The following is a 25,938-nucleotide window of genomic DNA, read 5'->3' on the forward strand; positions in this document are numbered from 1 at the left end:
ACTGTACCCAGAAGCCTGGCATTCCCTCACTCAAGACAGTTGGGTACAGTCGATCATATCCAAGGGTTACATAATTCCTTTCGAGGAAAGTCCTTTCCCCTCAAATTCCCTTCCAGATGTACCACCCGGTCTAAGGAAATTGCAGAGTTAGAAGTCTCAAAACTACTGCAAAAGAGCCATTCAGCCAGTTACAACAGACCATTCAGTTGCCGGAATCTACTCAAGGTTCTTTTTGGTCCCCAAAAAGACGGGAGACTGGAGACCAATATTGGATCTCAGCAGACTCAACAAGTCTGTGAGGAAGACAAGATTCCGAATGGTCACTCTTCAGTCAATTCTGCCCTTCTTACAGAAGGACAACTGGATGTGCTCAATAGATCTTCAGGATGCGTACTATCACATCAAGATTCACAGACGCTCCAGGAGATTTCTCCGCTTTCGGCTGGGGTCCAGTCATTTCCAGTTCAGAGCCCTGCCCTTTGGTCTTACTACAGCCCCCAGAGTGTTCACCAAATGCATGGCAGTGGTCACGGCTCACCTGAGACGTCAAGGATTCCAGGTGTTTCCGTATCTCGATGACTGGCTCCTGTCAGCCACCACCAGGCATCAGCTTATTCAAGCCAGGGATTACACAATAAGTCTTTGTTCTCATTTGGGCATCTCGATCAACTTCGAAAAGTCATCCTTATCGCCCTGCCAGTCTATTACTTTCATAGGCGCAAACTTAAACACTGTTCGGATGTCAGCTACCCTTACAGATCAAAGAGTTTCAGACATTCAGAGTCATGTCAGGATCATTCTGGCCAACAAGAAAGTACAGGCCAGAATGGTTCTGAAGGTATTAGGCCTCATGGCTGCGGCCATTACTCTTCTTCCCCTGGCTCGATTCTACATGCCTTCTTCAGTGGATGCTGTTCACACAGTGGTCGTGCCAACAACTTCCAATGCGTCACCAGATTCTGGTGACACAGACTTGCAAAGATCATCTTGCTTGGTGGATCACATCTCCTCAGGTTCACCAAGGCAGGTACTTTGTACCCCATCCCCGATAGCCACTGTCACCACGGATGCCTCCCTGATCGGGTGGGGGGGGTCATTATCAGGGCAGGATGGTTCATGGGACGTGGCAGCCGTTCGAGTACCATCTGCACATAAATGTCCTGGAGATGAGAGCAGTGCTTTTAACGTTGCAAGCCCTCAACGACTTTCTTCCCGTAGGGACAATTGCAGTCCACACAGACAACATGTCTGTAGTTTGGTATATCAACAAACAAGGCGGAACCAAGTCCTACCCCTTGTGTCGAGAAGCGCTCAGACTATGGCAATGGGCGATCTCCTCTCATCGGTTTCTGGTAGCAACGCATATCCCTGGGAAAACCAACATTGTAGCGGACAGATTGAGCAGAGCTATCCTCATGCCTCACGAGTGGTCTCTCAAGCAATCTATAGCGGAAGAGATATTTCTGGAATGGGGTCGTCCATGTTGCGATCTTTTTGCTACTCCCCAAAACAGCAAATGCCCAGATTTCTTCTGTCTCTTCCCTCTACCAGGCCATCCCCCCAGAGACGCTCTGACCCAGGATTGGCCCCAGGGACTTCTTTATGCCTTCCCTCCATTTCCTCTGATCCCTCAAGTTATCCAGAAAGCTACCGTTTTGAGAGCCAAATTGATTCTCATTGCCCCTTACTGGCCTCGACAAGTTTGGTTCCCGTTCCTCCATCGTCACCTTCTGGTGCAGCCGTGGCATCTGGACCCAGTGCCAGATCTTCTGATTCACCAATCCGGTCAGCTAAACCGGTCTATCCCTTCTCTCAACCTCACAGCATGGTTGCTCCACTTCCTTCCTTAGCCAGGCTTCCTTTGATCTCTAACCCAGTTAGAGACATCATAGTAGCTTCGTTAAAATCCTCTACCAGGAGGATTTATACAAGCAAATGGAAACGTTTCTCTTATTGGGCTAAGGCCAAGAATATTGATCCTTTCACTGCCCCTGTTCAGGCAGTCCTGGACTTCTTAGCAAAGATTTTTCATGCAGGCTCCTCTTCTTCCACAGTCAGAGTTCAATTGGCTGCTATCTCCAACTTTCATGTCGGGGTCGCAGATCATAATATTATGTCCCATAGGCTCTGCAGGGCCTTCTTGAAAGGAATTTTCCTACTAAAGCCTCCAATCAGGAATCCTCCTCCTCAGTGGGATCTAAATTTAGTGCTGACATCCTTGATTCTTCCCCCCTTAGAGCCAGTTGTTTCTTGTTCCCTGAAATTTCTTTCTTGGAAAACTTTATTCCTAGTGGCTATTACATCGGCCAGGAGGGTGTCTGAACTTCATGCTCTATCGGTTCGACCCCCCTATTTGGTTTTTCACAAAGACAGAGTATCTTTGAGAACTAATCCGACCTTTTTGCCTAAGGTCGCTTCAAAGACCACTTTGAATCAATCCATTGATCTCCCTGTATTTTTCCCAAACTATTCAGACAGAGCTGAACAAAAACTACATTATCTTGATGTCCACCGTCAACTTAGATATTATTTGGACAGAACAAAAAAGTTTAGAAAATCTGATCAACTTTTTGTTTCCTATGCGGATAATAAAAAAGGCCTTCCTGTTTCTAAAGTGACCTTGTCTAGATGGCTCTCTTCGGTCATCTCTGAAATTTATCTGCTCAGGGGAAAACAGCTGTGCTCAAAACCTAAAGCACATTCAACTAGGAGCTTAGCTACTTCTACAGCCTTTCAAGCTAGACTTCCTTTAGACACTATTTGTGCAGCGGCCACTTGGGCCACTCCTCACACTTTTGTTTCCCATTACAAATTGGACTTGGCCTCCAGGGACAGAGCCAGTTTTGGCTCTACAGTCCTCAAGAGTCTGTTCCATTGAGCCACCCAGGATAGAGGTGCTAGGGACGCGGTCCCATCAAGCAAGAATGAAGGCGAGATTGACAACTTAACATTAAGAAGTTATGTACCTACCATAACGTTCCATGTTAGTTGTCTTCTCTCGCCTTCTTTCTTGCGACCCTCCCTCCTTCCCCCAGGCCTGGACAGACCTTGTTATAAGAAATTATTATGCTGAAGACCATTCAGACCTGGTCCTTCTTCCATACTGTAAGTTTCTTTCTTCCTTTGGGAAGTGTTTTTATGCTTGGTGCTATTGCCCTTTGTCATCAAACGAGATCTGGGTACTTACCGCCTTGCATCTTGGGATATGGGGCTGCCTCGAGCTGGTAAAAGTGACTCTCGAGCTTAGCAAGTGCCGAGTCGGAGCCGAGGGATCGGCTCCGAACCCATCAAGCAAGAAAGAAGGCGAGAGAAGACAACTAACATGGAACGTTATGGTAGGTACATAACTTCTTATTATGTAGTATTGGTATAATTCCTCCATTAATCATACTGGTGGATGTTCATGCATACATCTGCACACTTTTATGTATTACTTTACTTCACCCACTGTTTTCTGCATTTTTGTGTGTTTTTTTCTACCAGTTTTCATTGTATTTGGGGCTGTAAACATGAAAACTGCCATGACAGTTTTTATTTATTTATTTATTTTTCAAAGCACTGACATTTTTTTCTGAGCTGTTAATAATTTAGTTTTATTATGCACACTAATACACATGGATGGATATTTACTAGACATTATTAGACAGATGTATTTTTAGTGTTTTAGTTTGATTGTGTTTATGGTTAAAGAGCTATGTGTTTTTTTCTTGATTTTAGTTCTTATCACAGACCTGATAGAGGCTTTATTGCATTAGTTAGCCAAATGTGATTTTAGTTAAGTCTTTTTATGTACATCAAAAAAGGGGGTGAAGACATCGGAGCTTAAGTCCACAAAATCACTTTATTAAGCGCTTTCGACCTTCATGTTCTGAAGAAGTCCTGTTGTACCAAGGACAAAAGCACTTAATAAAGTGATTTTGTGGACTTAAGCTCTGACGTCTTCACCTCTTTTTTGTTCTTCAGTTTGTGGTGTTTTTATTTGATTTGTCTTTTTATGTATATGTTATGCTTATCTTAATACTTTTATCTTGGAATGTGGGTTGCAGGTAGATAGGTAGTGTTTTTCTTAACTAGGATTTAGCTTGATCTAGTCAGTAGTAGTGTGTGGGGGTGGGTACTTGTTGTTCTAAAATGCACTTTTACAGCCCTGCTTATATTGTTTGCCATGAATTGGCTGGTTTAAATTTAAAGAATATGTATATTTTCCACACCTACTTATAAATATATAAAACTTGATATGTTTGACATTGTTAAAATATTTCAGATTTCTTTGTTACTGAGGATTGCTTGTCTGTGATGAAAAGGGCTTGTTGCTTTGGAACACTACCTGGGTTTCATAATTTTTGGAAATTATTGTGACTGAGCTCATCCTGAAGTTTTAAGACCACTAGTTTCTCTTTTTTTTAAAATTCTAAATAAGCATACATGGGTCGTAAATGTATCTGAATAACTGAAAGTCCTACTTTATACTGCTCAGAGTTTTCCTGAATAACTGTATATGTCTAAGATAGCTTTATTAAGACAACCTGAAAGTCAGAATGCCACTATATATCATGCTTTGTAGAGTACATCATCTCTGCTGCACATTCTGATTTTAAATAAGAAACTTGCTAACCACAGGGCAGTCAACAGCACACTTGTTCCTTATGCCAACAGAATGATAATAGAAATGATAATGAGGTCTGGGATGCTTGATCTATACAATCCCAGTGGACTTACAGAAACCATGCAACTTATCTTGGCATAACAGTAGTCTTGCCAGTAAAAATGGATGCAGTTTCATGGCTGATGACAGGGAACGTAATTAATATTATCCATCTGAACTTCAGCAAGTTTTTTAGCATAATGCCACATATGCAATTTGTATAGAAACCTGAAGGTGGTCTCTAACAACTGTTTGGCAGACAGGAAGCTGAGAATTGTAGTAGATGGCCATTGTTCAGTAAATAAAAGAAAAAAACAACATGAGTTGGTATATGGTCTGACGTTTAGGACACAACTGTGTATTATGTATGCCACTGACAAAGGTCAAGAGTTGGAGAACAATTATCAGCTTGTTGACCGCACAAAAATGAATAGACCTGTCAGTAATAGAGGAATTAGTACACAGCATAAATTGCAGGATGGGGAAACAAGCAACAATTAGGATTTTCTTTTACAAAAAAGAGCATAGTCGTGCTTGCAGTGGTGCTAATCTAAGTGACAACTGAAAGCTAAGAGGGACTGATCTGAAGAATACAGAAAAAGAAAATAATCTGGATGTAATTATCACCTCTGGGCATTCAAGGCATTGTTAATGTGCTCTGGCTTGGATGAGGGTTGCCTAATAAAAAGGTAGAGGCTTTTCGATCCCAGCGGTCATTTTCTCACTGTATTACTCACTGATGATAGCCGACTGTAATCCTCTGTACAGCTCTGATGATCTTTCCAGTAGAATGATATTAGATTCATTAAGAACATGCTGAGAAAGGCCACAAAAATGACAAGAGCATGGAAGTATTAGTGCTGGAGGAAATGATGAGGGTGTGTGAGATGAATTCGTACACTATTATGATATGGACAGATAGCACATTCTTGAAACAGTGTGGAAATAACCACGAAGGACTGGAGCTAAACAAAGGCACAGTTGCAAATTTGAATGGTGTTAAAGTCAGACATATGGCTTATGTGGTACATGAGGGGATGGTTTGGATCAGACTTTTGAAAATGCTACCTTTCAGTGAGCATGGTGAACCATAAAATAACTTGCCGGACGACTGCTGAAATACGGGCTGTCTTACAGAATTCAGGAAGTTTGCATGCGCACAGAAGAAAGAATGAAGAAGGGAACAGGATTCGTCAGGGATGCATCTGTAGATTCGTGCACCATTTGTACTCTCTGCCTTATTTACTTGTATATTTATATATAAAAGTAGAACAGCCATGGTGTAGTGTTGAGCCATAATGCAGTTGCCAAGTGGAGTTTTCGTTATAGATTCAGCAGTGAGAATATTACTGAGTATGAGCTGTGTAGCTTTATGCTGCTTCACAGAATGATCAGCTGGTGTGGCATATTCGTACAGCTCTCCAAGGCAAATGCAAGTGGTCATGTGAATTTAGCCCTTTACCCTAAGGTACACTGACCTTTGAGTTGATTATGTATTACGTATGGGTGCAAGGGGCAAACAGAGTTTTTAATTTAGTTTTCCATTGTAGGTATCCACTTTGAGTAAGGCTATGTTTTCACATGTTAGAGGTGGGTTTTTTTTTGTCAGTATCCTAAGCACAGAAAGGTCTCTTCAGCAGCATGACAAATTATATTGTGATATTGGGCCAAGTAAACAGTTATGTACTTGTGTCTGTCTTAAATAATAAAAATCATATTTTTTAACCACCTTTCTGTTGTGTGATACTTCAAAAAATATTTTCACCTGTGTATTCTTTTGGAGAATGTGGTACTTCAACAGGGACACTGATAGTTTTTTTTTCCAGTCAGCCATAAGGTTTTTAGACTGAGGTTTTTTACAGATGTGTGTCTGAAGCAGAATTTGAGACTACGCTAGAATAAAGCCGTATGCAACAAATGGAGAACTGACTTCTATTGTATCGGGTCATAGTGTTAGTTACATTATTCTTGTATATTGACTACTGCACTCTGAAAAGCAGTTCTATAATCTGTTCACTCTTTTCATCCACCACAATGGCCTAATCAGAATTGTATGAAGTATGATACGTTTAACATCTTCACTTTTCCATAATCTGACCCCCATTTGTTACACTGCTGACGCTAGCAAACAGATAACCTATAAAGCCTTAGTTAAAATATCTCACAGACCACCTTGAAGATAGGTCCTCAGTTTGAAGCTGGTCTAGACCATCACAACAGGACTCTGCAACTTTATTTGTGATACCTTTCAGCAGTCGTTGTCAGCCTTGCATTATTTTATAAATGCAGTGTCAAGAGGTTCATGGAAAAGCAGAAGGTAGTTGGTCTTTATTTATTTGTTCAGTAAGTATGTGGGCTGTACCAAAGATACTTTTTAGCTACAGCCTAGGTTATAAGGCAGTGACATCAATGAATAAGAGTGGATATATATATATATATATATATATATATATATATATATATATATATGTATATATATATATATAGAGAGAGAGAGAGAGAGAGAGAAAGACGGGGTGGTCTGTCACAAAACAGTACTGAACATGTGATCCAATGGCAATAATGCAACAGTAAGAGTGTACAAATGATAATACATAGAAATGTTTCCATGATACACAAAGCTAATGCAGTAGATGATAGTTACATAGTAATATGATGGTATTTACGTAGAATTATAGGCAAACTATATTAGCTACATTGAAAGATTCACAACATTAGCATTAGCAAAAGTCACAGAATAACGGCAGCTAATCAGAATCAGTCATTTCTCTAAACTAGTTGCATAAGTATGAAGACGTAAGGTAGTTTGCAAGTTTAGATCTGAATTTGTTTAAGTTCATTCCTAACATCCACCTGAAGCAGGCTCCATGGGGCATGAACCACTTTCGTAAATGCCTTCTCCCCTGTTACTAACCCAGAATTAGACTTCTTGTTTGCCTGACTTAAAGTTTTGATGCCCCAACAATATTCTTGGTGGATAAGTTAAATACAAGAAGTGCAAATGAGAGGGTAGAGCTAGCACTGACTGGAAACCAGTTGAATTTTTTAGAGTTAAACAGTGATGCTTCCTGCACACATGTAGTCTATGAACCAGCATGTTTTTCTTTTCTAATGTTTGTAGTAACTCTGTAGTTTGGGCACAGGGCTGTTTAACCAAGTAGCTTTTATAGCTTCAGTTTTAAGGAATTCTGATAATGTGGAACATAGTTTAAACTGTTTAAGAAACCTTACCAGAACTTTTTTTCAGTGTAGCATTTAAATGCAAGTATGGGTTGAGCCGGACTCCCAGGTGCCTGAGCTCAAATGTTTGCGATACAGGTTGAACACCCAAATGTCAGGAGTATCCTTACAATGTTCTTCGTGTTTCACTGTTGCAGTCATCACATTTGGGTTATCCCTGCTGGGGTAGCCCTCGGCCGGCCTGAATACCAGAGACAGTATTTCTGCGTTGGTTGCTGTCGCTTGAAGACTGATGTCAGGTCGTCAGGAGTATAAAGAAAGGCAGCCAACACCATTACATTAGTCTTTCTTGCCATGGAGCTCGAAGCAGAAACAGTTCGAGTGCTGGTCAGCTGGTGCCTGAGTTTCATTTACGAATTGAAGTTGAAGTCTTTGAAAGCTAAGTACCCCATTGGGGATCCTTTTTTCTTGCATGGATATCTGTTCACATCTTTACCAAACATTACACCTGCCTCTCTTTTCTAAATCCAGGGCAGGTTTTACCTCTGCAGTCTTGCAGGGCATTCTAGCCAGCCCCTAGCTTCCTTAACTGTCTCCACCCATTTCATTAGCTTTGAGAATCTACCCAAATGTGATGACTGCAACAGTGAAACACGAAGAACATAGTACAGTTGTGTACACTTACCATAAATATAGATGTTTGAGTGTGTTCACTGTTGCAGTCCTGGTTTCCCTCCCTCCTTCCCCCTTTTTATTTTTGTTATCTTTCTTCCTTGTTGTTCTCCTTTCCTTAGAGGGGACATATTGGTATTTTTTCCACCAGTGGGGTCCTGCCACCAGAGCCTGGCCTCCTACTTTGGGGGCTCCTGACCAGTTAGGGCAAAGAAAAACTGATGTAATGGCGTTGGCTGCCTTCCTTTATACCCCTGATGACCTGATGTCAGTCTTCAAGCGACAACAACCGACGCAGAAATACTAACTCTCTAGTATTCAGACTGGCCAAGGGCTACCACCCCAGCAGGGATAACCCAAATGTGATGACTGCAACAGTGAAGACACTTGAACATCTACCTTTATGGTAAGTGTACACAACTGTACTTTTCTGGGGAATGCTAATAGTCATTTTTGCCATTTTAAAGGTATCAGCTCTAAGTTTACTGTGCTTCATCCAATACCAATGGAAATGGAAACCTCATTGCAATTCCCTTTGTATAACTTCACCAGATCTACAAGTAAAAGCAGGTCCTCAACAGACATGGCTAGTTTTAATTGAGGAAGATACACCATAAGCCTTTTTTATATTTGGCAGAATTACACTATATATTGCAGTAGGTATACTGAACATTACCTAGGACCATGCTGAAATTAGTAGAACAGACGGTAAGATTTGATTGCAGCTAGGCTTTACAAGCAATTTAGTTAAAAGGCAAAGGTGATCTGTCTGAAAATTTCTTTCAGTTCAGATTGAAGTTTACTCAGTCTTCCACTGTACCTGCCTGAGAGCACCAGTTGTTTTCACGTACTAGAATCAGCCATATTCATTCACTTTTCAGAAGTGCACATCGTAGGCATAACCGCCATTGGAAGATTGATTTATTTTATCTAAAAGCATAGAGACTACAGACAACTAAAAGGGCTAATATATTTCTTTTTTTAATTCTGATGGATTATTTAATGTACCAACATGTTAAATATTTTATCTTGTGGCTATCTTTAATTTGCATTTGCTTCACATCTTATCATGGATATAGTAATCATCCTTACCTATAAGGCATGGGTTGTACCTGGAAGAGATTACTTGTGACCAGTGTATTCAACTGGTTACCAAACAAGCAAATGGTTTGGGGTGGCATAGTAAATAAAAGCTTCAAACCTCTCTCATTTTCTTCTACTCTTAAAAGTGCAGTCATGCCCTTTGAAGTTTGGTGTGTCCTTTTTGGCTGAAATTTTGCCAAGTACACAGATAGTCTTTATAAACAATATAAACATTAAAGATGTAATTTCGTTAACAAATTAGGATAATTTTATCCTTTGTCACTGCGTGACCAGAAAGAAACATTGCCTTTGAGTTGCCAGAAAACAGATAGATACTCCCTCCTTAAATGTTATATATATTTTTCTGTGTAAATGTATGTGCTGATTGCTGTCCTTCCTTTTTATTAGAAACCTTTCCTTATGGTTTGTCAGAAATTCTTGGATTTTTAAAGCAGTCTCACTATTTATGAAAGACAGCTGTATGATGTAATCCTGAGTTTTCCCTATTCTTACTATATTATGTCTGTAGAGCTGGTGTATTTAGATAATGGGTGTTGGGTGGTGCTGGGTGTGCTTGCCTGCTAGCAAAAATACATGTTTAGCTGTTCTTTTGGCTTTTTTGATTTGTGTTTCATACTTAGTAAAATTTAATGAAATGCAACATATGGGAAAGCTGTTCAAATGAATAGATGAGAAGGGTTCCTTTTGGTATAGATAATCCCACACAGGGAAATGGGCTGAAACTGCAACATCCTTTGTCATGAAGAAAGCCCCCAAACCTTCAAGGCAAGTGCCTTGATTCATAGATAAGTACTAGGCTAACTGCCCTTCTGAGCCATTTTAAGCCTAGCCAATTACTCCATGTGAGAATCAAACCCTGTACCTTGGGTCTGTAATGTAAACACCTTAACCATTAATTGGTATTACTGTTTTATTTAGCTTGACATTTGAAGCATGCAGTAATACCTTATTGATCTGTTACTCTTTCACCAAGCTGTTAAGTAACCTTAGGGAAAAACAAAACAAAACGTATTTCTCAATGCTCCTTTGCATTTACACAGATCTACTAAGTCTTACTGTGAAGTTATTTTTTAAGAATATCCTGCTGTTTAAGTCATTGCTAGGTAGAGAAATATCAAAAATGTTAATGTCTTCATTGACATAATCCACCCACTGTCTTTTGTGAATGCTTTACTCTCCTTTTTTAAGGTCATCTGAAGACCAACTTTTACTTAAGAAATATTTGACTTTTAACTTGCATGTACCTCATTTGTGAAGCTAGTTTTTAATACGTTTTAAAGGCTTGAGAAGGGATTCATATTTTTCTAACAAATGAGTAAAGATAAGTGTGCAAAGATTAAACAGTAGATCACTTTATCACATGTTCTATATTAAAACAGCATAAAAAGACTTGGAGTTCAATATATAGTGAACTGAGTTTTTTTTTTTTTTTTTTTTTGTTACAGTGCTTGCTTATAACTAGAACACTGGCAAAATCTGTTGTATAAATTGTTTTTCCTAGATTTCCACTTAGTTAACTGGAGCCAAACTGTGTGCTACAAATTAAAGACTTCTCCGTACAAGATGTTTCATATAAGTGACATTTTGAGTTGTAGTAGGTACTGGCTATGATTAATAAAATGTATGTATGATTTGATATTAATACTGTTAACTGAAAAATGATTTAGACTGTTTATCTTCAGTCTTACAGAAAAAATAAATACAGCACTGTGAATAACAGCAAAACTGATCATGCCGACTGTTAAATTTACTAATGATGTTCAGAGAATTTATGTGTCTTGGGATGGCACAACTACGTGTAGACAGTAATAAATATTAATTGTTTTGTTGCAGGGTTCGCTTCTTGTTAGGTGGTCGACATGGTGAATTCAAGTTTTTGCCTCCTCCAGGCTATGCCCCATGCTGTGAAGCTCTCCTACCAAAAGAAAGAATGAAAATTGAACCTATCAAAGAGTACAAACTTGACATCGATGGGGTCCGGAATCTGCTTGGTCCCACACAAGCTCTTTCACACACTGCTTTCACTCCCTGCCCAGTTGATACAGTTCAGGTAAGACTAGCAATGTGTACACTTCATGAAGATGAAATACCATACTGTGGTCTGCCCAGTTGATACAGTTCAGGTAAGGCTAGGAATGTGTACATTTCATGAAGCTGAAATACCATACTGTTGTCTGCCCAGTTGATACAGTTCAGGTAAGCATAGCAGTGTGTACACTTCATGAAGCTGAAATACCATACTGTGGTATGGGTAGGAGGCATATGGTATGCTTGCACATTCAAATGCACATACTTAAATCATTAAAAATAAAAACGGCCTACAAAGTACCATACACGATAAACCAAACAAAAACTAAATTAACTGCAACCAGAAATAAAAGCAAGTGCCGTTTAATCCAAGTCAGTCAAATGTTATAGTTCAATAAAGTCTTGGTGGTTTTACTTTGGGTATCACCAGTGTTTTATATTATTATCTCCTAATTTCCCTTTCGCACATTTATTCGAATAAGACAACCTCAGGGTTGTAAGTAGGAATAAATGTACTTTTTCGCCTTAATTGCCCTTCATAACTTCTTTCAGGATGATCATGAAAAAGTAAATTTAAATTTAACTTTCTCGCAAATAGTTTCAGTTTCAATATAATGTCAACCACATCCAGCCCAAATTTTGGGACAAATGACATTCCTTTGCTTAGGATATTGAAAAGTGCTTCTGTTATTTCTTTGTCACTATAATTATAAATTGTAAAGCCATTCTTAGTAACCGTATTACACTCTAAGGAACTACTCATATTTAGTTCACCTATTTCTTCATCACTTTCATTGGTACTTGATTCATTTATATTTTGCCAATAATACAAACAATCTACTCTACCTACAGAGTAAATCGTTAGTTCCAATTCCTGTTGTTCCTCTTGCCCCATTGTCTCCCATAATACGTTTTGACTTGCTGTCCCCTGTTGTATGCACTGTTCTATTGATTTCTTGTATTCCTGTTGGTCTGATTTCTCAAATGCACTGACCTCCTTGGCTGAAATTCCTCTTCTAAAAAAACGTCACTACTATCAGGGTCATTACCATCCAGCTCAGTATCATTATTATTTGCATACAAACCTCTCGCTGTCTCCCTAGACGTATGTACATTGTTCTCTCTTACAGTATTTGTTCTTCCCTGGTCTAAATCCCTCTCCCTGTCCCCATAGGATATGCTCTATTGTTTTTATACTCTTCCATGTCTCTCAATAGTTTACGCTGTTTAGTGTTGACATTCTTTTTAACAAATGTATCTACATCTGTAAGTACTTTAGAATAACAGTGCTTATATTCAGTAAACAACAAATCATTTGTAATACTCCGATTTAAAACAGATAATTTTTTTTGTAAAAGTTTAAGCTTACATTCATTGTTCTTGTTAATAATGTCCAACATTTCAAGTCCTGCCTTATCATATAAGGCCACCAACTCCCGAAATGCAGTTGATCCACTTTTGATGCCCATAGGTTGTTTCCACAGCCATTCTTTTGGGACCTGTTTGAGTGTTAAAGACTTACTGAGAAACACATTGTTCTTTCTGTAGAGAACGATATCACCTGCAAAGTTTTTAAAATATCTGAATCTGTAGTCGCAAAGATGGCGATGAGTTAGTATTCGGTCGTTCTTCTGCCAGCATCATTTCCGGTGTTCCAAACAAGATGATAACTGGAACTGTTGATGCATGTGAGAGCACTAGTGTGTTTTAGAGGATCTCATACCTTAGAATTTGGCAAGAGCACAAAATATTCCCAACACTATGCTGTGTGAGACCTGCAGAAATGCTATAGATGTATATAGGCTAGGGAATTGGAGCTCTTCTGATGCTGTGTTTTACACCTTTCCAGTGTGCTGAAGAAATTTCTGTATATTTTCACAATTTCCCTAAACCTTAAGAGTGGGATAATTAAAAATGTGGTAAATATGACTTTAGAAACTGAAGAAATGTGAATATTGCCACTTTGAGGTGACGCTTTTCTCACTTTTCTTTTCTTTGTGACTTTGGACTGGACACTTTTCTATATTGCTATGAAGAACCTTGCCAGTTGTTCTGTTTGACACCACCAAGTATTGTCACTTTGTGATGCTCGCCTGTATACCCTAGCTGGACTTCGCTACTGAAACCAGTAAAGGTTACTTGGTACTGGACCCATACTGTGTTGATATGTTAGAGCGCAAGCTATATTTCATTTTAGTATTGTACATTTCTGGCACTGCTGCATAAATGTTGAATGGGGTTCTGATATGTCATTTTTAGAAACTGCTTAGCATTGAGAAATTATGTGCCTGTCACTGAATTAAATTTTTAATGTTAGATGTCCTTCTGTGGACATCACCACTGCACTGAAATAACTTGTCAGTGTAGATATGCCATATTGCTGGTACAGCATTATGGTGCTTTTAATCTGCATATTTTGCATGATGCAACTTTGGGCCAGACTTGGTAGAACTGCTATGTACTTGCAGCACCATTTCAAGATTCTAGGGCATTCCACTTAGGTGAAGGTATGTGTCTGTCAGTTAGCAATGAAGTAAAGTTGGAGGGTACAGCTATTGTTTAATCAGTGGTTTAAGGGACACCTCATATACTTTATACTGTTGGAGATGACAGCATGTGCTAGAGCTCATATAGCAAAATGGCAAAAACATTAGGGTGTAAACTTCTTATTTTACTTCTCTTCTTTTAGTAACATGACATTCACATTTACCAGGGCCCTGCAGGAGCTTATACTAACAGCTGGCAGCTTTGCAGTCAAAGTTAGAGTGACCTCTTCTTCCTTAAGCAAGTTATTTATATTTTGATGAAAAAAGAAAAGAAAAGCAGGGATATGGAGAATGCAAATTCCAGTCTCAATTGTAAATCAAAATGAACGCTTTATTGAGTATTGCGTTTTCGTCCAACAGACTTCATCAGATCAAGTACATACTTGCAAATCAAAGCTTTATACTAAAATTCATACTGTTTCTAACCAATCATGTTTCATTTCTAATTAAAAAGTCCCACTTCAATTTAACATTTCCCAATGTTTATATATAACAGTTATAATCATATTATATGTGATAAAAAATGTATAAAAGTTTAATTTAAGTTAAAAACAGATCATTATTTAAAAACAACATTGTATAAGTTAATTCATTCAAGAAAAATGTAATTATTTCTATTCCAACGAATTATTCACTGTTGGGTTTACTTCTTAAAACTAACAATGAACACTGCCATCTCCTGACCATCTTTATTATTGCACACAAAATTATATCTTAGCAGCTTTTAACTTTAAGAATGGTAAAATAGATATGTTTTCATTTAACCCTGGGGGTCTATTGGCTTCTAGTACCAATTGCCACCACAACTCCTTGTAGCCTATATTTTCTTCCCATGGACCCCCTCTTATGTCAATTTTTATTTGGTCCAGTACAAAAAAACAGTAGTTGTATCTCCTGCAGACAAGTGAGTGTTTGTATAGTGCATTGGATTCCTTACATTTACCAATATCATAAACATGTTCGTATATCCTTTTCTTTAGGGTACGCTCTGTCTTCCCCACATAATAAGAAGTGCATCCCTTGCAAATGGCTAAGTAGACCAGTCCTTTGACTCACAGTTAAAGTGTCCTTTACTGTGTAACCAAATCTTTCTACTTTCCAAATAAATTTTGTCTAAGTTGGATATATACTCACATTGTCTGCATCTTCCACATTTATATGTGCCTGGTTTTATAGTTTCCCTTATGACATTATGTCCTGGATCTCCTCTTTCTAATATGTTTTTATGTTATATGAGTTTTAAACACTATCTTAGGATTCGAGTCAAGTAGTCCTTCTAGGTCTGTAAAGGCTTTGAATTTTTCCCACTCATGTAGAAATAATTCTTTTACCTTACTGTTTAATACATTGTACTCAAGTATGAGTGATTGTTGATAATTATCTTTCTTTTTTGAATTAATTATGTGGGAATTTTGTGTTTCTTCCTTGAGCCCCAATATGGGTTTGAACCTTCCATTTCTAGCCGGACACTTCAGTCCTGTATTCCCTGATAAATTCTTTGGGATATCCTCTTTCAAGGAACATACGTTCCAATTTATCACATTCCATTTCAAATTCATGGTCAGTGCTGGTCATTCTGGAACCTCGGACGAATTGCCCTTCACCAGGTTTCTTTTACAGTGTTTGGGGTGTCCACTTTGATAGTGGAGAAAAGAATTAACATAAGTGTCTTTTCTATACACTTTTGATTCTATTGTGTTCACCCTTTTGGTAATTTCTATGTCCAGGTAGGCAATGTTGGTGTTGGACATAGTGTGTGTAAATTTTAGAAAATCAGTTGTCTCTCCTATATATGATAAGAATTCTTCAAGCTTGGTGTTGTCCCCTTTCCACAGGATTATAATATCATCAAGAAATCTTCTGTACAACATACAATATTGGAAATATTCTGATGTAAAAACAAATTCCTCCTCCCAGTTCGCAAGGACCAAATTGGCAAATGTGGGGGCGCAGGCTGCCCCCATTGCTACTCCCTGGATTTGTTGGTAAAATTCTCCTTGATGGACTAAATAGTTGTTCCTGAGAATAATGTCCATTAAACCAACACATGCTATCTTGTCCTCGTGTGTCATTTTGTCATCCTTGAATACTTCATCTTCGAATCTCTCCATGCCCTTTCCATAGGGTATCGATCCAAATAAATCCACCACATCAATTGTTACAAATACTATGTCCTTGTATGATGACTCTAGGTCTAAATATCTTAGTAGATCCCACGAGTCTCTCAGTATGGTCTTTTTGTTAATCCATATGTGCTTTGTTTTTGTGTCAACAAATATGGCCAAAGGTGTAGTTTTGGATCCTTCAGCTGACACAATGGGTCTAAAGGGGGGGTCAGTCGTATTCTTGTGTATTTTCGGAATGCCGAAAATAACAGGTACTTTTGGTTTATTGACTTTCAAGAAAAGATGTATCTTCTCATCAAAAACTGATTCCATAGCCATGTCATTCAACATTATGTCTATCTTTTGATAGGCTAAATTTATTTCGTTTCTAGAGACTGTCTTATATTTGGCTGGGTCAGTTAGGATTTCATTCATTTTACTTTCATAGTCAATAACTTCCATTATTACCACTCCCCCACCTTTGTCAGGTTTCATGACCCTAATTCTTTCATTGTGTCTAAGCTCCTCTAGGATCTCTTTTTCTTTTATATCCAAGTTATTTTTGTACCTCACTTTTTTGTCACATTTTTTGATTCCCTTTTCCATAACTTGTTCAAAGTTTCTCAGTTGTGCATGAATTGGTGGATTATATATGGATTTCCTTTTTAATATTCTTTGTTCTTTTGTAACATTTAATTTTTCTTTTTCAAAGTCATATTCATCTTTCTTAAATAGCAGTTCCAGGTTCATCTTTCTCAAAAATAGTTTTATATCCAGTGTAGTTTGTGCTCTATTCCCTTTGGTCGTGGGAATGAATTTGAACCCCTTTTCCAACAGTGAAAAATGCTCTTTTTTAAGTTCTATGTTACTAAAGTTGTATATACTGAACCCTTCCAATGTGTACGTGTTGTTTGTCTTGATGATATTATCTCCTTTTTTACTTCCAGGTGGGGGGTTTTTTACATGTATCTCCCCCTCTCCCTTATCCCCCCTTGCCTGTGAAAATTTCCTTGATTATCTCTATTGGGACTAAACTGTTGCCTTTCTAAAGGTGGAAATTCTTCATTATATTCACAGTCTAAAAATTGCCTGTGTTCGTAAGCTTCTCTAGTTTTTGTCCATGCCTTTGAAATTCCCTCACCTCCTTTTCTGTTGTTATACCTTTGATATGGGGGTATATTGTTGCTAACTGGTTTTGGGTAACATGTTTGGTTTTCATATTCTAGCATGTCCCTTTTTAGCTTTTCCATCTTCCTCTCTACCAGTGTCTTACATTTTAAATCCACTTCACCTTTAACCTGAAAATATTCCTGCCTTTTTTCTTTTATCTCAAAAATCAGGTCATCCCTTATAACTGTGTCTAACTTTTTAATTTGTTCATTGATGTTCTCTAAATTTCTGTCATTTTCTTCAATTATACACCTCACTATGTCCAAACCACATCTGTTAAAAACTTTAACAAGTTCTGTGTGAAACACTGAACCAATCTGAACATTATTTGGATATTTCCAGGTCCGTAGCCCTTTTGGTACTATCCCTCGTTTTAAACATTCCATTAAATAACTATTTTCTATGGTAATAGTTTTATACTTATACATGAGTTTAGAAACATTCATAACATTAGTATCAAAAGAATCATGGTTGTTAATAATTTGTCCTTGGTTGCTTATGTCATCTGGATTAAATAAAAACTGTTCTTTAAGCCAGTTGTTCAAATCGAAACTATTTTGTGTGCAAACAGTACCTTTTTGTGACTGCCCCTGTGTTTGCGATCCAGGAATAGGGTTGGCGTTGTTGCGGTCCTCGTCCCCTTCCTCCTCGTTGAAAATGTTGGGTGTAGTATCCGGATTAAAGGTGGGTCCGTTCGGATCATCCCCATACCGTTCGGTTCTATCCACACCAAACCGCGGTCTTTTCCTTCTTGGTAGTGGTTGGTTTTCACCCTGTTCTCCTCTGGTTCCTCTCCCTTCCGCATTTTCGACTCCTTCTGCACGTCGCACCATTGACTCACACAGGGGCGTCAGCAAATCCACTAGGGCTGTAAGTTGCCCAATCAATCTTTTGGTTTGGCTGCATTCCTCATTGTTAGGTTGCATCTCCTTCTCCCGCTCGTGCCGTATAACAGTTACCAAAAAGAAAATCAGTACGGCAAACTTTTCAAAAAAGCTCCAATACAAATGAAAAAAGAAAAGAAAAGCAGGGATATGGAGAATGCAAATTCCAGTCTCAATTGTAAATCAATATTTTGATACCATTGATCTGATTACTGTGGAATTTATTTTATGGATATATAATATACAAATATATTGGACTAGGCCAGCAACTCCTTAGATATGCAGTGTGTAAAAATGCTACCCCCCAAAAAAAAAATAGTATGGAATTGGATACAGTTGGGAATTATTTGAGCCTGTATTTTAGTTCTTAGTTCCTCTACAGACCAAGTGAAATTTTTTTGTAGCATCTAAAGAGTAGGAAAAAAGTCAAAGGTAGTGTAATGTCAGGATGAATTTTTATACAGGTTATCTATAAAAACATGGAATTTGTGACATGAAATGACAGACACAGGTATCCTGCTCACTGAAAGTGAAAAAAAAAAACATATTAAGCAACTAATCAGGGAAGAAGACCTTAAGGTCCAGCATGTTGCCTTTGAATGATACACCTGCCAGGAGGGATGGGATTGGAGTAACAGGGCCATAATCTTTTCACCCATTTAAAAGTGAACCTTTAAAAGCCTTCATGAACATGGAAGGGAATGAGTATCAAGCCTACAATAAAGTTAAAAAAGCACAAGACTGTGTTACCTCTAAGATACAAAGATCAAAAAATGTTCATCATATTGATCACTGCTGCAGTAGGCTTAGCTATATGAGTTATATCCTGCCAAGGATGTAACAGTTAGCCAGCTTCCAAAGCACCCACAAAACCATTATCATAGGAGACTTCAACTTAGACTGGAACACTTGCACTGGTGATAACCCCTCCACTTTCATAAATCCACATGGTTTCTCCCAAACTATCCAGTTTCCCACTCAAATAGATAAACATAGCAAAAGGGAGTCTATCTTAGACTGGTCACTTATTAACAGTACCACCCACAACTATCTCCTTCCAAATAATTTAAGTGACCATAGACCTACCTACTTAATCCGTCATCAGCTCAACCCACCCAGAACCATAGTTTACAAAGTTGTACGAAATACCAAAAACTTCTCCAACAAAGTATTCTTAGACATGCTCAATAAATGTAACTGGACACCACTCCATCATCTCCGACTTGACCAGGCTGTAATATACTTCAGTGACACATTTCTAGCTATTCTAAATAGCTTAGCACCAACTCGTACATGACGTTTTAAAAATAAGAGATTGCCTTTGATAACAAAAGAAACCATTAGACTTCAAAAACTAAGGGACAAAACCTGGTATCAATACCAAAAAACAAAAGACAATAAAACTCTGCTAGCATACCAGCAGCTCAGCAATCAAACAAACAAACAACTCAAATGAGACAAAAAACATATTATACAGCTATGCAAAACAAATATGAAAACAATCCCATAAAGTTCAGGCAGGCAATTGACTTGGTCCTCTACCCAGGTAAAGCCACAACCCTAGAACCAACAACCAATAAACAAAGAGTGAGTATTGCCTCACAAATCAACACCTACTTTATAAACACCATCCTGTCCTTAGTTACAGGGAACAATTCCATCCCACTGTCTTTTCCACCTAATGTGGAAACTAACAACAACTCTTGACCTCATACCTGTCCCAACTAACACCATAAGAATGATGCTGAAAAAACTGAAACCTTCTTCCCTAGCAGCTGACCAACTCCCCAGTGAGTACCTCAAACTTTCAGATGATGCCATAGCTCTACCTATCTCCATTCTGGTAAATAGGTCTATAGCAGAACAATATGTCTCACAGTTATGGAAAATGTCCTATATCACCCCTATACATAAGGGAGGATCATCAACAGAATTAAACAATTACAGACCCATAGCCATCCTTTCCCCCTGTGTCAAAATTCCGGAAAAATGTATACATGCTCAATTACTACAATACCTGCTATCTCACAACCTTATCTCTCCCTCCCAGTACGGTTTCAGATTGAAACACAGGACAACCACAACCTTAATTAATTTCTCTAACACCATCAACCAACTCAGAAATTCAAACAAGCAAGTAGCATCAATCTTCCTAGACATGTTGAAAGTGTTCGACACCGTCTCCCATCAGAAACTCCTTAGTACTCTTGTCTCACTAAACCTATCAAAGACTTCCCTCTCCTGGTTCCTAAGCTAACTTTCTGACAGACAACAAGCAAAATGATGGAAATCTGAACTCTCACCACTTTTGCCTGTTTCTGTTGGAGTCCCCCAAGGGGTCCATATTAGGACCCCTTCTTTTCACCATCTTCTCTAATGATCTAGCCTCATCCACAACACATTTATTTATTTATTTCAGTTTGATGACTGGGGGGGTCCACTGGGCTCAGAGAGCCCATTTTCAGTGGAGGCCCAGGGAGAAAAGCTCTGCATTACATAGTAATTATACCACAGTTATTCACATAAAAATCAAAATTAAATGAGGTAAAACTATATATGCAGTTATACACGGTTGTTGACATAAAAATCCAAATTAAATGAGGAAGAGTACAATTAAATAAAATTGTGTTACACAGTGTGTTCACAGTTACAGTCAAAGTAAAGAGAAATACAAATCAAAGATGATTAAGTATCAGAGAACAACATAAGTTGTATGATTTCATGGTGTCTAAGTATTTATGAAGGTAAGATATAGAGTAGGAACAGGGAATTTATTGAGAAGAAGTTGAGGGTGGAGAATTTCATTTTAAGCTAAAGAACAGGAATAAGTTGTTGCAGATTATATTTTTAGCTAAAGAAGTTAGAAGGTTAGAAGTTCACAGCTGAGGAACAGGAGTATGTTCACAGGTTAGAAGGTATTTGAAGTGTATGGAGGAAAAGGCAACTGGGAAAGAGAAGTGAATGAGAGCAGAGGTGGTAGAGGTTAAAGAGGGTTGTGCAGGTGATTACTTTTACTGTTATGTCAGGTTAGGTTTAGGCTCAGAGGTAGGTTGTACAGGAGATTACTTTTACTGTTATGTCAGGTTAGGTATAGGCTCAGAGGCAGAGAAAAGTTTATGGGGAGAGAGAGGCATAAGGCTATGTGGGGAGAGAGCAGTTGCATGCTAAAGTAGTTCAGTATGCAGATGATTCAACTTTAATCTGCTCAACAGATACCTTACCAGATCTCCATATAGTACCCCAACAAGCTTTTAATGATATCGAAACACATCTAAGTAAATCACAACTAATCCTCAACCCCAAAAAGGCACAGTTAATGCTGTTTACCAGTAGCAAACAATCACCTACCATCCCTCCTTTCACCATTTTCTCAGCAAACAACACAGTCATCTAACCAGATCAGCATACAGAACTCCACGGTGTGACTATCAACAACAAAAACAAACTCAGATTTAACCAACACATAGCCATCATAATTAAGAAAGTTCACAGCAGACTTGGTTCACTGTACAAAAACAAGCCATTCCTCACTGACAATACCAGAGTAGACGTATGTAGAACCTTCCCCCTCTCTACGTTATTTTGTGCTTTCCCCCTCTTTACCAACCTAAAAAAAGCAGACTTTAAACTGGAAACTTCCTATAACAAAATAGCCAGCTTCGTAGCCAGCCTTCTCCACCAAACCCACCACTGCATTGCTCTACATAAATTAAATTGGCTCAAGCTACCTAACCTTCTCCATCTCTGCCAAATTAAATTCACACACAATATCCTCTTCCATCCTGATAATTGCCCATTCCTCAAGGAACTTTTTGTTCCCTACTCATACCAATGAAGTCTACACACCAGTGTCTCAGCAAATAAGCCCATAAGGCGTAACACCACAAAACCCAAATGTACTGGTTATAGGAGATGCCATAGCGAGACAAACAGATGTCCCCCTCACCAGGCTGGATAAGGAGTGGATTATGATTAGCTGACTGTCAGGTGCCAGGATCTGTCAAGTCAGTCAAGCACTCGGGTCACTCAACCACAAGTACCTGTATGACTCCGTCTTAGTCAATGTGGGGGTGAATGACTTGAGATGTAAGTCTCTAGACTATATGAAAAGAGAAATGACTGAGCTCTCAGATTGTGTCACAGGCATGTATAAGCCTAGGCATATGCAACATTTTACCTTCTCCAAGGATGATGCCACCATACAAACAAAAAATGAATGACTTTAACGATTGGCTTAGCTTCTGGTGTCATTCCAAGGAGATCCAATATCTGTCAGCCTGGGAGGACATGGTCAACAGGCCACCCTGCTTTGCCAAAAATGGTCTGTACATGTCTCCTCTAGGCTTTTGAATCCTGGCAAAGGCACTAGCCATCCCTATTGTGCCTTTTTTAGGCAGTGTCAAAATAACCAACCTCCCAACGTAACAAAGTCTTCTCTAGAAAAACTCAAAGTACTGCTGCTTAATGCTAGGAGTCTAAACAGAAAACTGCACTCTCTGGTAGCTCTGCTCACCTTGGAAGATGCAAACGTCAGTGCAGTCACTGAGACATGGTTCAAAGCTGTGGAAATCACCCTGACCATGCATGGCTACAGTGCCTTCCATACATTCAGACCACAAACTGAGCATGAAAGAACCAAAGGAGGAGGTGTATCCATCTGCATTAAGGACAAGTACACCTAAAGAGTGGTCAAACGGTATGACTCTCTCGAACTACTCCATGTCTAATTAACCATGGGCAAAATCCCCTACTACATCTTTTCTAGCTATAGATCCCACACCATGAAGCAGGAAAATAATACTGAATACCAGAACTTACTTGGAGTCACTTACCATACACCCCAACAACGGGTCTATATTAAATCAGCGAGCACTTAGAAAAGCGAACGCTGATTTATCGACCCCATGTAAGCAAAAGCTTATAATCCTGAACACTCAGAACAGCGATTTTTTTTCCCAGGGAAAAAAATCGCTGTTCCAAAAAAGAAAAAAAAAACTTTAAAACATTACATAAAGTGTGGGGCTGTGCCCCCCACACACATCCTCTACTTAAATATACCAACTCTGAGATTGCACTACAGTGACGAAAACGGCAAAATACCGAAGGTGGCCAAGTGATTTCTTTCCCAGGGAAAGAATTTGCTTATACGCCATTTCGGTATTTTGCCATTTCGTGCTTTCAAGTTCGATCAAGACACATTCGAAAGAATGCATCTTCGATCATCTAATTGGGAACCCCCAGCAACTTAGTATTGGGTGAGTTTAATTATCCTACCATCGACTGAGCAACACATGACCACAAACATACCGTCTCAAAGGTTCTTGGACTTTATCAATGCAAATGCTCTGGAACAGCTAGTCAGCATACTCACAAGGTGCTCAAATGTCATAGAAGTAGTACTCACTAACGTGGGAGAGCATTGCACCCCTCCGTAACCTCATGTGATGTCCTCCCTGCTAAGATCAGACCACAAATCATCCCCTTTCAATGTAATTATAATGCCAGATACTCAATCAAGCTTGAAAATGCTTAAAGTTTGTTCCAAGACAAACTACCTCCTACTAAACAGTTATATAAGAAGCTTCAAAGCCCCCCCAGACACAGATAACACTGACTGCTATGCTGAAGTGTACACTAACACCCTGTATAACCACTTAAGCAGTTGCATTGAATCAGCTGTACGTGACTGGATTAAAACCAGGTGTCACTGGAAGAACAAGCCACCCTGGAAGACAAACAGGCTGTACAATAAAAGAAAGAAACTAATGTCCAAAAGCAAGAGGGAACTGGCTCAGTAGAGGAAAAAAATCCCTCTTTAGCCTAAACAAACAAATTAGAAATCTTGTCAAGTCCTCCAAAGCTAATTACGAAGCAAAGATAGCCTCTCAAGCTAAGGATGATCACAAGGAATTCTTTAACTACATCCAGAATCAAAAAGGAAATACCCAGCTGTGTGCTAAACTGGTTGTGGATGGGCACCACCCATACTCAACCGGCATAGCTTGCTTTAGGCACCAGCGTGCAGTTGCTGGGGGTCGGCTGTTCTGCAGGGGCCCCAACCTCAGCAAGTTATCTTATCCTGAGGTTTTGTAACATGTCTATCAAGCCAACAAAAGCTAGCACAACAATCTAGTATGCTTAATTAACCAGGTTGGTAATAACTGTTATTTATATCTCCCTTAAAATTCAATGATATTTTTGGTTATAGCAACAGTGTTTTATCAAGTAAAAGGCATGACAATTCCACCAAATATTTTAACACTGACATAGTGCTCCTAACTTAGTTAAACCCTGCTGTTGGACATCTTCTCCACTAAAACTACATAGCCAACTTTAGGTTCCTGCAATACTCATGGCTGCAGGGGGCCCCCTTAATAGAGTCATAGGTTAGTACTAGGCTAACTGCCCTAGTGGGCCATTTTTGGCCTAGCCAATTACTCCATGTAAGAATCAAACCCTGCACCGTGTGTCTGTAAGGGAAACGCCTTAACCATTATGCCAACCTCCCTCCCCTAATCATCCTTGACTGTGTGAGGGCTCCACAAAAGCTGCTGTTGGTTGGAGAAAAATGAGGAATAAAAAAAAGTATTAATTTCTTGATTATGCTCTTTAACCTGATCAGGGCTGTGATATGACCCTGTTAGGATAAAGCTGATAATGAACATGAGCAATGTAAGCACTAGAGAGATCAGCAGCCCAGAGTGACTGATCTCAGTGCATACCTTGGAATTTAAGAAGAGCTTATGCTTCAGATCTTCGGGGATGGTTTTCTCTTTCTGGGAGTTTTATAAATACTGGCAGCACAACAGACACTATAACTCTCAACTTCTTTGCTTATGAATTCAGTGCAGTGCCAAAAATAATAGTAGAATAAAAGCTCAGAATCAGGAACACATTTTAAATATTACTCTAATTCACATAAATGTAAAACTGCGGTGGTGGTGCTGTGGAAGCGTTGTCACCTCACAGTAACACGTTGTCTCGTTCGATTCAGCTAGAGCATCTTTTGTGTGGAGACATGCGTGAATGGGCATACCTTCGTTAAAGGTTGTGCGTAAGGGCTGGCAACTCGGCACGTAAAAATCTACTGTCAATCATTAGCAGACCGGAGTTCCGCTGTGGCGACCCCTAACCAGGAAAAGCCGAAAGACTCAACAACTCTAATTCACATAAAAAGTTAATAGAATAACAACTTTTCCATCAACATGTATTTTTGGACAATAAGTATAAAACTCCAATGTCTGGATTTATTGACTGTAATCCTGAATGATTTACCAGCAAATCATACTTTTTATGAAGGACAAAGCAAATGTATGAGCAAAATCAGGGAAGGTCTGTGAAATTGGGGACAGTGACAGGCATGCATTACTGCCCAATGAGGTCTAGTGTGGTAGTACAAGTGTTGCACAATGTATTGCTGTTAGCTGAAATAAGTATAAAACTAGTACTGCTATGGCTTTTGTGTGTGTGTGTGTGTGTGTGTGTGTGTGTGTGTGTGTGTGTGTGTGTGTGTGTGTGTGTGTGTGTGTCTGTGTGTCTGTGTGTGTGTGTGTCTGTGTGTCTGTGTGTGTGTGTGCGTGTGTGTGTGTGCGTGTGTGTGCGTG

General features: G+C 39.0%; 1 protein-coding gene across 1 annotated transcript in view; it reads left to right on the plus strand.

Annotated features, from left to right (window-relative positions):
- The window catches only part of LOC122794026 (ryanodine receptor 1-like), a 2,146,276-nt gene that overhangs the window by 602,495 nt on the left and 1,517,843 nt on the right, over positions 1-25,938 (plus strand). Inside the window, 1 exon segment of the mRNA XM_044062140.1 lies at positions 11,435-11,651. Within this exon segment, the coding sequence (XP_043918075.1) occupies positions 11,435-11,651 (217 nt within the window).

The sequence above is a fragment of the Protopterus annectens genome, chromosome 1.part0, assembly GCF_019279795.1.
Source record: "Protopterus annectens isolate FY-2018-M chromosome 1.part0, PAN1.0, whole genome shotgun sequence".
NCBI lineage: Eukaryota > Metazoa > Chordata > Ceratodontiformes > Protopteridae > Protopterus > Protopterus annectens.